At 36.8% G+C, this 14,591-nt stretch overlaps 1 protein-coding gene across 1 annotated transcript; it reads right to left on the bottom strand.

Annotated features, from left to right (window-relative positions):
- Positions 1–14,542, bottom strand: sccpdhb (saccharopine dehydrogenase b). The gene is made up of 12 exons (XM_079832006.1): positions 14,098–14,542; positions 13,133–13,242; positions 12,854–12,934; positions 12,434–12,563; positions 8,741–8,790; positions 8,123–8,253; positions 7,833–7,950; positions 5,891–6,010; positions 5,735–5,791; positions 5,519–5,630; positions 5,354–5,435; positions 1–1,879 (listed from the first exon to the last, which is right to left on the bottom strand). Exons 1-12 carry the CDS (start codon positions 14,294–14,296, stop codon positions 1,780–1,782), a joined length of 1,290 nt encoding a protein of 429 aa, XP_079688132.1. The 5' UTR covers positions 14,297–14,542; the 3' UTR covers positions 1–1,779.
- Between the last annotated feature and the right edge of the window lie 49 nt (positions 14,543–14,591).

Raw genomic sequence — 14,591 nt, 5'->3', positions numbered from 1 at the left:
CTAATTAAAATTATTTAATTGGTGAACAATCTATAGATTTCTACCTGTGTCCTCATTATTTTCCATCATTAATTTTATGTCATGTCAATTCCAGGAAATTACATCATTTTCACTAGGAAAGCAATGGTACACGAGTGTGTAAAACAATGGATTTAATGGTATTAGTTGGAGTTGGTTTGTCTCACTTCTATTGTTAAAATGACAGGAACCAGCATGAAATAAGAATATCATAATACGGTTAACAATTAATTTAAATTTTACCCTCACGCAATGGCTAACTTTAGCTCTTTATTTAAAGCATATGAGGAATGCCCCCACACATTTGTCTTTCTCTATCCTATACATTTCTCATATATACTACATGCCCTCAATGCATGTATGCAAGGTCTGTGTGTACAACACACTCTACGATTGCCACCTCTTTAGTCAAGTTTGACAATACACATTAAAACAAGCTCCGTCCCAGCATCTCTTCGTTTCCTGTAAGAGTGTGAAAGCAGCTGAAGCTGAGTCATGCTAACTCGTGCCTGCCAGGCTGTTTCAACCTTGGCCTGCATCTTTCACCCCCTGTTCTTCATCCACTGCGACCCCCGGCCACCTCGTCTTTCCTTAAAAAGATGCCTTTTCTAATCTCCCCGAACAACGTCTACCCCTCTCACACCAAATGACCTTTCCTGTCATCTCCACATAAATAACCGGCAGATGTGAAAATGGAAAAAGGGGACCCCTAGTGGTAGATTCCTGTCAAAGGATGAGAGATGGCTAACCCCAAAATTCAGATTAGTTCATTCATCTTCAGAACACAAATATAATTAAATTATATTTTTAATGAAATCCGAGAGATTTCTGAGGCTTCAAAACGTTCAGAAATAGATCATAAAATAAATCCATATGAATTGAGTGGTTTAATCCAAGTCTTTTGAAGAGACACGATCACTTTATATGATGAACGCATTTCATTTCGTGTTTTATTCACATATAAACATTGATCAGCGAACAAACATAGAGCACTCAAATATGATAAACAGAAGCTCAACCGTACTTGATGCGCAAGAACAAACCTCATTGGTTCTTGCAGAAGCTCAAACGTGTTGCGTGACATGAGAATGAACCTTATTGGTTCTCGCAAGCATGCATGAGCTTCCGGGATCAAATCTGATCAATGTTTATGAATAAAAGCCTAAATTAAATCTATCCATGTAAAGTTATCATGTCTCTTCAGAAGATTATACCGCCTGATTCATATTAATTTCTTTTGTGACCTCTTTATGAATGTTTTTGGTGAATACACATTCAATGGAGGAACAGGAATCTCTCGTCTGTGTTTAGAAGGGTGAATAAGCGATGACAGAATTACATTTTTTGGGTGAACTATCCCTTTTAACTCGTTTAAAAACCTAATTCACAAATATTAAGTTTCCACGCCTTTTCTTCAAGTTGAATAAATATAGATTTATTTTTGAAAGTAACAGAAAAAAATCATAAAGGGAAAGGTTCTAGCTTCATTTTTTTCTAGCATCAGCACTAATTTGTCTGATATTTAGTCATTTAATGCAATGACATTCAAAGATTTTTAAGTGTGACCAGTGTTCAGAAGTGTGTTGGGGTCACAGTATATACTTAAAGGTCTCAGATCTTAAATGGCACACAAACAAAGAACAGGCCTACAACACTCATCGATTCAAAATCTGTTTAGCTAACCGTGTCAATGCAACATTTCTTAATTAATCTAACAACAGAGATGAACTAAGATGAGTGTATCTGACAGATTACTCATGTCTACCGTCCGTTCTTCAGTGAGAACTGGATTCCATGTTTGTTCAGACGCTCTATTAGGGTGGTTCTTGCAAACGCTGAGCCCGGAGTGAACACGCCACCCCTGTGAGGACAAATAAAAGAACAGCAGGTAAGAAAGGACTTCATACATGCTACTCAGCATAAACTCTACAATTAACACATTCACATGTAACTTTGAAAACTAAGGGCCCTATCATACACCCGGTGCGACGCAAGTGTTTTTTGCTAGTTTCAGCCCGACGCAGTTACAATTTTCACGTCCTTTGCCACGTGGTTTAAATAGCAAATGCATTTGCACCCATTTGTGCACCCATGGGCGTGCTGGTCTGAAAAAGAGGTGTGTTCAGACGCATTGTTGGCGCGTTGCTATTTTGAGGCAACTGAAATAGACTGCGCCATTGACCAACAAAGACCTGCTCATTTAAAGAGCGTGTTAGTAACATGCGCCTACAGGCGGGTCCACAACGCATGCACACTTTGCTTATTACACACACAGGGACGCACAGCAGCAGCACACAAACATTTTTAAATATTAACAATAAAAGGATTCCTCTCTGGAGAAGCGTTCAGTCTTTCTGCTCACAAATTCCGCCATGTAAATAGCGAATCCGCCATGGTGCAAGCGCAACTGGCTTTTAAATGGAATGGGAGATGAGACTCTGACTGGTTTATTGCACGTTACACCCAAAACGCCCAAAACCCATGACTCATTAAGAGAATAGGGACAAGTGGATTCGGACACGCCCTAAGTGCACCTGCGGCATGCACTTTGATTGTTAAAATAGGGCCGTTAGTATCCAAAAATGAAGTGTATTCAGGTTTAACAACAGCAATTATATAAAATCACCCCAACACACATATGGACACTTATAGTATGGATAACACATATTCACTATTTACTTTGACTTTTGCCTTAATAAACTCCTAATTTACTGCTTATTAAATAGTAAGGTAGTTTTTGTAGCGTTTAAGGGTAACACTGTACAATAAGGTTGTATTAGTTAACATTAGTTAATGCATTAGTTAACATGAATAACAATGAAAGTGAGAATTGAACCCTGAACTAAAGTGTTACTGATGTTTCTTCAAATATGACACCCAGGGGTTGATTTTTAAAAACAAAATAAAAACTACAATTTTAACATCATATAATTTCACATGTAGTGAAAACTATACTGTTTAGTGAATGTTAAAGGTTCTCAAAAATGACAGGATATACACTACAAATATTTCATGTTTTTCAAAGATGGGCCGAGGATCGGCAGTTTGCCAACAAATACGTGAGAAAATTATTGAAATGTTTAAAAACAATGTTCCTCAAAGAAAGATAGGAAGAGATTTGGATATTTCACATTCAACAGTGCATAACATAATTAAAAGATTCAATGAATCTGGAGGAATTTCAGTGCGTAAAGGACAAGGGCGCAAGCCTAAGCTGAACAACCGTGATCTCCGATCCCTCAGGCGGCACTGCATCAAGAATCGTCATTCATCTATAAGCGATATCACCACATGGGCTCAGGACTACTTTGGCAAACCTTTGTCAAGTACCACAATACGTAGTTACATCCACAAATGCCAGTTAAAACTGTACTGTGCCAAAAGGAAGCCCTATGTTAACAGTGTCCAGAAGCGCCGTCGATTTCTCTGGGCTCGGAGGCATCTGGGATGGACCATCACACAGTGGAAACGTGTACTGTGGTCAGATGAATCAGTATTTGAGGTATTTTTTGGGAGGAATGGACGCCGTGTGCTCCAGACCAAAGAAGAAAAGGATCATCCAGACTGTTACCAGCAACAAGTCCAAAAGCCAGGGTCTGTCATGGTATGGGGTTGTGTCAGTGCCCTTGGCAAAGGTAACTTGCACTTCTGTGAAGGCACCATTAATGCTGAAAAGTACATAGAGATTTTGGAGCATAATATGCTGCCTTCAAGAAGACATCTTTTCCAGGGACGTCCATGCATATTTCAACAAGACAATGCAAAACCACATTCTGCACACATTACAAAGTCCTGGCTGCGGAGGAAGAGGGTACGGGTATTTGACTGGCCTGCCTGCAGTCCCGACCTGTCTCCAATAGAGAATGTGTGGCGCATTTTGAAGCGCAAAATGCGACAACGAAGACCCTGTACTGTTGCCCACCTTAAGACTTATTTGCAGGAAGAATGGGACAAAGTTACACCTGAAACACTTCATCACTTGGTGTCTTCAGTCCCTAAACGTCTTTTAAGTGTTGTGAAAAGGAATGGCAACATTACAAAGTGGTAAATGCTTTACTGTCCCAACTTTTTTTGAAATGTGTTGCAGGTCTGAATGACAGGAAAGGATGCATATTTACAAATGACATGAAGTTGACCAGACAAAACATGAAATATTTTGTGTTCATATTGTCTGCAATGAAATACAAGCCAAAGTAAATTTAGAAATCACTTCTTTTTTTATTTATTTGCGTTTTCCATACTGTCCCACATTTTTCTGATTTGGGGTTGTATTATGAAATATTATTTTTAAAATAATGTTTTCTACTGAATTTATTTTAAAATGTAATTCATTCCTGAGATGATTTTTCAGCAGCCATTACTCCAGTCTTCAATGTCACATGATCCTTCAGAAATCATTCTAATATTATTAATGTTGTAAACAGCTGTGCTGCTTAACAGAATGCCTTTGTAACTTTATATAAATGTCTTTACTGTTACTTTGAGAAATGTAATGCATCATATTCATGACCTTCCCTGGGGTAAGAAAAAACTTACTTTTCAGTAAGAAAAACTTACTGACACCAAACTTTTGAGCAGTAGTGTATATTCAATATTGGACATTGCTAGTTAACAAATTAAAGCCACAATATGTAATTTTTCGCCACTAGAGGTCGCTTATTCAAAACAAAGGTGTAGTTTGATGACACCTGGATTTCGTGGTGCAGACGACCACTTCCGCTTTTTCTGGTCATGCGTATGCAGCGCTGTTTTATCATATTAGATCCATTATTTGAGTGTGTTGAAAGTTTTGTTATAATACTTCTCTGTGCGTTCTCTTGGCGGCTACTATGAGACTCTAGATCTATATTTGGCATGGTACTTGCTGTAAATCATGAAGATTTAAACAACAAGACTAACTGTGTTGAGCTATATAACAATGTTTTCTGTCGATGAACGTATCCAAACAGTTGCTCACCTGTCTAATAAAACACATAATATATTAAAGCATCTCTGGTGTTTCCACGGAAATCGAGGGTAACGCGGATATGATGTCATTGATAGGTGACACACGGACAGTCGGACACAGTCTATGTCTGGTTAAAATTGCTTATTTCTCTGGATTGAAACATTCTTGGAAACATTTGGGATAATGTAAGTATACAAGTCAACAAATATATATAATGTACTAGTGGTTTTTGGATATTTTAATAAAAAATTCTTACATATTGTGCCTTTAAATAAACTACTGAGAGTATGAAATGTGTACATTTTTTTAAGTTATAAGTCCACAGGACCAAAGGTCCAATAGCTCAAGAGAAGCATCCATATATTATTTTGAGGTCAATTTACTCACTTTTTAGGGAGACAGTGAGGTTCGTTCAGCAGTGTAATAGCTGCCTGGACCATGGTAATCGGTGTAGCAATGTACCCTGGCTCTGCAAAATACGAAAGTAATGACCAAATCTGAGTATTTAAGGTGAATATTTTAAGTCAAATCAAATAGAGAGTATGACAATACCTGGTCCTGTTATTTCAGCATTGACTGTGGCATTTGGCTTGCCCTGAGAGGGGTCCTGACCAGTTGTGTAGCCCTCCCCCATAAACTTCAGACAGAAAGAGGTTCCATCCATCTGGAATAAGACAACAATGGCAGAGAGACCAACTGTAACTTCAACAACACAAACAAGGACTTAGTAAATCGTTTTGTGTATTTCAATGTATTTTTTATTTGTACCTGCTTTCTTGACGGTCCGGTCTTGGAGAACAAACCAAATGAGAAAAACTCTGGAAACTAGTAGAGAAAAAACACACACTTGAGTTGATTTTCATGAGTTTATACAAGCTGTTCTGTGGCAGTTCAAAGTTAATCCAATGACTTTTAAAATGGTACCTGAGCAAGCAATCCCCTGCCGAGACTAAATTTGACCATGAACCAGAAGAGCACGCCTGCAAAGAGGGCCTTCACCACGGAGAAGATACCACCAATACCTACATATGCCATGTACTGAACCTGAGGACAAGAGGATAGAGGAAACCGACTGAAAACTGCAGAACTGTTGACAATTGATTCACTCAAATGAAGGCCATATATACAACAACAAAAACTAAGCGGGTTGGACACTGAACTGCACACATTTGTGACCGCTGAATTATTAACACACACACGTTTGAGTCCAGTGCAAGACATCAATCAAAAATGACCATCGCACCCTGTTGACCTTCATGACATCACCCTGTGGTCACACAGTGGTCATCGCTATGGAGATGAAAGAACAGGAAGACTGTGAATCATCCCCTGCTCTTTCCATGAAGGCTTTCAGAGCACTATCACAGTAATCATGCTCACTCAAGACAGAGCGAAAAGAAATGTAATTAAAACTGGTAAGGGGCATAATGGTGTTTGGAAAGCAAGGAAAGAAACTGTCAAAGAGTGTCTTTTTTAAGAGGATGCAGATGGGTAGGCAAGAACCCATTAGATCTACATTACAATAACAGTTTAAGAAATCTGAATACTGGGTTTGGGTAAAAATCATTCTGCTTACAAAAACTGATTGGCATGGTTTATAAAACAACAGAAATGTGGACTTGTTTTAGTCAAATTATTATAACTATTGATAATGCAGCCTTGTTGAACATAAGAGACTTCTTTTATTGAAATATACAATATAAACAAAAATATTAATTTATTGTTTTTTATTACTATTTTGATATTTCATATATACAATTTGAGATTACAAAAAGTAAACTATAAACCAAAAAAGATAAATTGATATGTATATAACAAAATTTTATATAATATAATACAATATAATATATACAGTACTGGTTAAAAGTTTGGAAACATTACTATTTTTAATGTTTTTGAATCAATGTTTAATGTTTTTTATCAAAAATACAGAAAAAAATTTAATATTGTGAAATACTGTTACATTTTAAAATAATGGTTTTTCTATTTGAATATTCTTTAAAATATAATTTATTTCTGTGATGCCAGGCTGAATTTTTAGCTGCCATTGCTCCAGTCTTCAGTGTCACATTGTAATATGCTGATTTGATACTCAGTTATTATATTGTTGGAAACAGTTATATTTTTTTATAAGCTATGATACGTTTTTCAGGATTTTTTGGATAAATAAAAAGGTTTAAAAGAACAGCATTTATTTAAAATATAAATCTTTTGTAACACTACCGTTGTTTGGGGTCAATCATTTTTTTCATAATTTTTTTAAAAAGAAATTAAAACTTTAATTCAGCAGGAATGTGTTGAACTGATCAATTGTGATAGTAAAGTTTTATATTTAGAAAAGTTGAATATTTTGAATAAATGCTGTTCTTTTTAACTTTTTAGTTATTAATGAATCCTGAAAAAAGTATCACAGGTTCCAAAAAATTTAGTTTAATATTAAGCAAAATTAAAATATTAAGCAGCACAGCTGTTTCCAACATTGATAATAACTGAGCATCAAATCAGGATATTAAAATGATTTCTGAAGGATCATGTGACACTAAAGACTGGAGTAATGGCTAATGAAAATTCAGCTTTGCATCACAAAAATAAAATATATTTTAAAGTATATTAAAATAGAAAACCGTTATTTTAATTTGTAATAATACTTCACAATATTTTGTATTTTTGATCAAATATGTACATAAGAGACTTCTTTCAAAAACATAAAAAATAGTAATGTTTCCAAACTTATATATATATATATACACACTCACACAGCATATTCATAGTAAATTATAAACAAAAAATACATTGAAATATATCGAATTAAATTACATTGGTATCAAAAGTGTGTGTGTGAATGTTTTCCAGTCTATAGACTCACAGGGCAGTGTTTATGTTCCTCATGCATATAGCGCTGAGTCCGTCGCACCACAGACGGATCTGAGCCCATGAATGGAATAGCATACTGCTCAATCTCCTGAGTGAAGAATAGAGCTCCCCTGGGTACACCAAAATAGCAAGCAAATTAACACAAGTACAAATTTCCAACCTGAGAACTATTCTCCTTCACTCCTTTGGGAGTCAACTGCTATATAATGCACATGAAACATGATCAAGATTTTATTAATAGAATCTAATGCCAAGAATTATTTGATAAATACTTAAAGTCACCTCTTTTTAATTCTAGCGCCGACAGCTGGCAGAGGTTTATGCCCAAACTTTTTCCTTATTCTTCTGAGACTGGCACTGTCTGCAAAGCCAAAGATGGCTGACTGCCACGTCGCATCATGGGCACATCCTCCCTGATGAAGAAGCCAAGACATGAATTGATGTATTGAGGACATGCAATGGGTCTGATGCAAACAATCTGCTATAGCGATTTTCATACCCGATATGCAATTTGAGAGAGTGCTTTTGAAATACTACAAATGATACTCTCCATACTCACTCATGCCATCTGATACCCTTACCTGGAAATTAAATTATATATTTTACGTTTATTTGTTGTTGTTGTTTTTGTGACCTATCCACCACCCATGTCTCCTTTACAATCATGTAACTCATTAACATGAATTCCGACAAATTCCTAGTTTGCTCCATTGGGAAATGACAGTTTGTTGCATTATTCATGAGCAGCTGCAATTGTAAATTCCCCAGAGCGTAATATAAGCACAGCTTTAATCCTAGATCAAACCAAAGTTTGAAAGCTCATTTTCAATAACAGTCCATCAAATTCCAATGGACCCTTAATATAGTTGTGCAAATACTGTATGGCGAGTTGTCGCTCACCTCGGGTCCCGTGTTGATGGTTAAAAAGCTCTCCACAGTAGTGAGCGTTCCTGTGAAAGAGAGGCAGAGGAGTTGTCAGGCATCTGCTGCTCTGCAGGCACGTTTGCCCACAGCAGCACTTCAAAGACGAACGACAGACACTCACATCCTGTAGGCACTGAGCGCCTTTGCCTTTGTCACTGACACGTCCCACTAATTGGGATGAGATTAAAGAAACCGACTGCACATGGGTCGTGTGAAGCAAAGGTCAAAGGGCATTCACAGGGCAAATATCACAGTAACATATGTACGTTTTAGCATTAGGACACTGATGCAGGAGTCAGGATTAGATTTTTTTCTAATGGACTGTACCCACATGAAGTAATCACATGAAATCCTATATAGCCTATAGTAAATAAATGTTATATATTAATTTGATGATTTTATTTTTTATTTTTTATAAAGTATATATATATATATATATATATATATATATATATATATATATATATATATATATATATATATATATATATATATATATATATATATATATATATATATATATATATATATATATATATATATATATATGTGTTAAATAGGGATAAAAAAATTCTGGGGTTTCCCTGTAGATCAAAAGTAGTAGCATTAAAAAATCGAATTAAATGATATATATATATATATATATATACTTTTTTTTATCATAGGTACTCTTCAACTATGAGTGATGGAAAAAATCCAGAAAATCACATTGTATGATTTTTAAATAATTCATTTGCATTTTATTGCATGACATAACTATTTGATCACCTACCAACCAGTAAGAATTCGGGCTCTCACAGACCTGTTAGTTTTTATTTAAGAAGCCCTCCTGTTCTCCACTCATTACCTGTATTAAATGCACCTGTTTAAACTTGTTACCTGTATAAAAGACACCTGTCCACACACTCAATCAAACAGACTCCAACCTCTCCACAATGGCCAAGACCAGAGAGCTGTGTAAGGACATCAGGGATAAAATTGTAGACCTGCACAAAGCTGGGATGGGCTACAGGACAATAGGCAAGCAGCTTGGTGAGAAGGCAACAACTGTTGGCGCAATTATTAGAAAATGGAAGAAGTTCAAGATGACGGTCCATCTCCCTCGGTCTGGAGCACCATGCAAGATCTCACCTCGTGGGGCATCAATGATCATGAGGAAGGTGAGGGATCAGCCGAGAACTACACAGCAGGACCTGGTCAATGACCTGAAGAGAGCTGGACCACAGTCTCAAAGAAAACCATTAGTAACACACTACGCCGTCATGGATTAAAATCCTGCAGCGCACGCAAGGTCCCCCTGCTCAAGCCAGCACATGTCCAGGCCCGTCTGAAGTTTGCCAATGACCATCTGGATGATCCAGAGGAGGAATGGGAGAAGGTCATGTGGTCTGATGAGACAAAAATAGAGCTTTTTGGTCTAAAATCCACTCGCCGTGTTTGGAGGAAGAAGAAGGATGAGTACATCCACAAGAACACCATCCCAAACGTGAAGCATGGAGGTGGAAACATCATTCTTTGGGGATGCTTTTCTGCAAAGGGGACAGGACGACTGCACCGTATTGAGGGGAGGATGGATGGGGACATGTATCGCGAGATCTTGGCCAACAACCTCCTTCCCTCAGTAAGAGCATTGAAGATGGGTCGTGGCATCTCAAGGTCCTGGAGTGGCCTATGCAGTCTCCAGACCTGAACCCAATAGAAAATCTTTGGAGGGAGCTGAAAGTCCGTATTGCCCAGCGACAGCCCCGAAACCTGAAGGATCTGGAGAGGGTCTGTATGGAGGAGTGGGCCAAAATCCCTGCTGCAATGTGTGCAAACCTGGTCAAGAACTACAGGAAATGTATGATCTCTGTAATTGCAAACAAAGGTTTCTGTACCAAATATTAAGTTATGCTTTTCTGATCAAATATTTATGTCATGCAATAAAATGCTAATTAATTACTTAAAAATCATACAATGTGATTTTCTGGATTTTTGATTTGTCACTCACAGTTGAAGAGTACCTATGATAAAAATTACAGACTTCTACATGCTTTGTAAGTGGGCAAACCTGCAAAATCGAATTTATTGTCATGAATGTCATGAATTGAGAAATCAACTTTCCCTTGAGGTTTTGATATATAAAAGGTCATGGTAATCTAAGAATATCCTGTAAGTTTCAGAGCTGAAAACTTCCTTGTAAGTCAAAGAAAAGGTTGTATAGACCCCAGGCCCAGCAAACGATCGATTTCAGAATATGCCACACCTTGACGTCAACGTGTGGTGAAACACCGCCTCTGCAGAAGATCAACGCCTACTTCATCTGCCTGTTTAGCCCAGCCCACCAATTTGTGCATGTAACATAGGCCTAGTGTTAAACCATTAAGCTACAAGGCAATAAACATGCGGTTGAGGATTACAAAATATTGTGCAGTGATTGGGTTCAACAGTAATGCAACATGTAAGTAACTGTGTTCATTCTAATGCCTGATCTGAAATGTAATGACTCATGTACAGTCAGACCAGTGACTAAACGTCAACTTGCGTTGTTTCTCTTAGTGTGATGAAAATAATCTGTTATTTAACGGTGATTAAATTCTATAAAGAAAGCGATCAAAGAAAGCTCCCTTTGCAATCGTTTGAGCAACGCGCACTGGAGCTGTCAATCAAACAGGAGAGTTTATCAGTGATGCGTTTATCCGTGACACCCGTTTTATTCAACGAATCTCTTAACTATATCACGTTTGCACTGTTAGTGAAGATGAAAGCATTCGTTAGTGTACAGAAACTGAGTTGCAACGACGAGATCACTGCTTTCATGCGCTCAGCATGTGTGATCGGCTACAATGATCATCACTGCAACCTTTCATGCTACGATCTTAATATAATGCCATAGATTTACATTTACATTTATGCATTTGGCAGAAGCTTTTATCCAAAGCGACTTACATTGCATTCAAAGTACACATTTTACATTTAGTCAATTCTTGCTTTCCCTGGGAATCGAACCCATGACCTTGGCGTTGCTAGCGCCATGCTCTACTGTTTGAGCTACAGGAAAGCACATAGATCAAAATATCGATAGATCTAAATATAATGCCATAGACCTAAATGCAATGCAACACTTTTCACGATTAGTTAACCATGAGAGCTGTAATAGTAAAAACGCGCTAAAAGGGAGAGTAATACTATTTCAAATGGAAAGACGTTAGCCAATCACAGCAGTGGGTGTTTACACTGAAGTCTCACAGCGGACACGCCCCTTAAAACGGAGCGTTTAGAGCAGAAGGCTAAAATCAGGGTAGGAACAATGCCTTTTATTTATAAATTATGGCAATTTTTAATGTAAAAAGCCTTCTAACATTATAAGTGCAATTGCAAACAATAAAAAAACGCAGTTCATGACCCCTTTAAATCTGGAATAAATTTTTCTCCGGGGTTTCCCTGTACTTTAGATCAGAAGTAGTAGCATAGTGTATATATATTTTTAGTGTATAGTGTATATATATATATATATATATATATATATATATATATATATATATATATATATATATATATATATATATATATATATATATATATATATATATATATATATATATATATATATATATATACACACACACATACATACATATTTATAAAATAATTTATTTATAATAAAACATCCAGAGACATGCAACATACCTTTGAAGCGATTCTGTGTATAAAGGACGCCCATATCTGCCGGTACTGAATCAAACCCACAGCTTCCAATGATATACACACCATTCTCCTGAGCTTTACTGTGGTAGTTCAGTTGTATTCCCTCTAAAAACTACATAATTCAACAATCAAAGAGATCTGCATTACCATTGAAAAGTGTGGGGTCAGTTAGATTTGTCTTTACATTTAAAATGTTACAAAAGATTTATATATAGTTTTTTTTTTTTAAATGCTGTTCTTTTGAACTTTCTATTCATCACAGTTTACACAAAAATATTAAGCAGCACAACTTTTTTTTTAAATCATTGATACACCTAATCATCATATTACAATGATTTTTGAAGAATAATGTGACACTGACTGGAGTAATGACTGCAGTGATAAAAGCATAACAGTAACTACCTGTGGTTCTCCACAGATGTCAATGCAGTGGGCCCCGTTCTCTATGCAAGCCTTCACCACAGGCTCTCCATAGAATCTATACTGTTGAGAGAAGACAACTCAGCACCATCTACTTCCACATATGCAGAATGGCAGTTTACTCAAAATAACACAACTCCATTTATCATTTTTGTCATAGAGCTATCATGAGACTATGGGTGCGCTGGGACAGGTGTGAATGAAGAGATGTGTAAACTGTCCCCTTCCTTTGTTTTTTTACTATAGTCTTTGTGGACTTACTGGTCCCACGCAGTTGAGCACAATGACGCCTTGTTTGCACATGATGGCCATTGACTCTGCCTCGGCTACATCTGCTACAATAACCTCCACACACTTCAGCTCTGGTTTACCTGCAGACAAATGATGGAATGTCAGAGATGGATGGATCTCTCTTTTCTAACAGCTCAAAATGTTAGACATATAGATAGATAGATAGATAGATAGATAGATAGATAGATAGATAGATAGATAGATAGATAGATAGATAGATAGATAGATAGATAGATAGATAGATAGATATCAATTTACTCTATCGTATGGTTTTAAAAATCCTTGATTCTCAGTATAAACAATTCCAGAAGGGATTGTCAAAACAGTATGCCTTTAATCAACAATATTCTAAAACCTTGTAATCCCATCGGATAATCTCAACAGACAAAATCTGCTGAAACTCATCTAATACCATGAGCTGACTGCCTCATGTCTAGCCATGACAGTATGGCAATTCAATATACTTAAAACTACGACCGGTCATAAATAACATATGTGCATTGTAATTAGCCTGGGCTGTGGCAGTAACATTATGGCATTAAATGACATGGTATAAAATACATTATGGTATGGTAAAATATAGTGGATATATCCATGTATATTAAAATGTAATATATAATTAGTTATTTTTGATTAACTATTCTAAAATTTTAGTTATTAATAATCTATAAACAAAAATAGTTGACTAACTTGATAATACAGGGGAAAACATGGTAATACCATAGTTTTCTATTATAATATTACTCTTCACACGCATTGTCTAATATAATTAGCCTACAATTCAAGTGAGAATTATACACATGGATGAGTTATTATATTTTTTATTTTCTATTGTAATTTGTTATATTTGTAATATGTGTGAGCACATTAATGTAAAGTAGAATAATGCTAAACAATAAAAAGTTGTACACAAATGTACTGCGTCAAACACGTACACAGAGCGTCAGCTGCCTGAATGAGTGTTTTTTCCAGTCGGTCGCGGTTTCGTCCGGCTACTGCCCATTGTAACGACCCTCCTGGACCCTCGGTGCACGTCCGCGCGACCTCCTCCACAACAAACTGCCCGGTAAAGCCGGTCGCTCCGAACACTATGATATGGTACGGTCTTTTGCTGGACGTTGTGAGCGTCGCCATTATGTCTATTATCCGCGTGCGAGGAGACAGACGAGGTCAGAGCGACCGCTGCTGCTCCTCTGGTGTCACTGTACAGTACCAGTGTAAATACTTCAGAAGATGTTTAGAAGCTCAGATTGTGCTTCAGATAAAGTGTAGCTCAAATACAAATCCAACTGTTTGTGGGTGAAAATACCACAAACTGTCACACTTTGAAGTAGAGGGACATCTTGTGCTGGAAAGTTGATATTACCACAACAGTAATGCAGAGGAGGGTGCATTACTGTATATATAGGAGGGTGCATTATATTATATA

Source organism: Gobio gobio (genome assembly GCF_949357685.1).
Source record: "Gobio gobio genome assembly, chromosome: 12".
NCBI classification, from domain to species: Eukaryota; Metazoa; Chordata; class Actinopteri; order Cypriniformes; family Gobionidae; genus Gobio; species Gobio gobio.
This window is presented reverse-complemented; position numbering and strand designations above follow the sequence as displayed.

Bases quoted from the DNA above. Each gene is read 5' to 3' on its own strand.
- sccpdhb (XM_079832006.1), bottom strand. From the start codon at position 14,296: ATGGCGACGCTCACAACGTCCAGCAAAAGACCGTACCATATCATAGTG. The intron at 7,951-8,122 runs GTGACTTTAAGT...TGGTGTACCCAG, and splicing joins GGCGCTAGAATTAAAAAGAG to GGGAGCTCTATTCTTCACTC. The intron at 5,436-5,518 runs GTATTGTCATAC...CGTATTTTGCAG, and splicing joins TGCTGAAATAACAGGACCAG to AGCCAGGGTACATTGCTACA.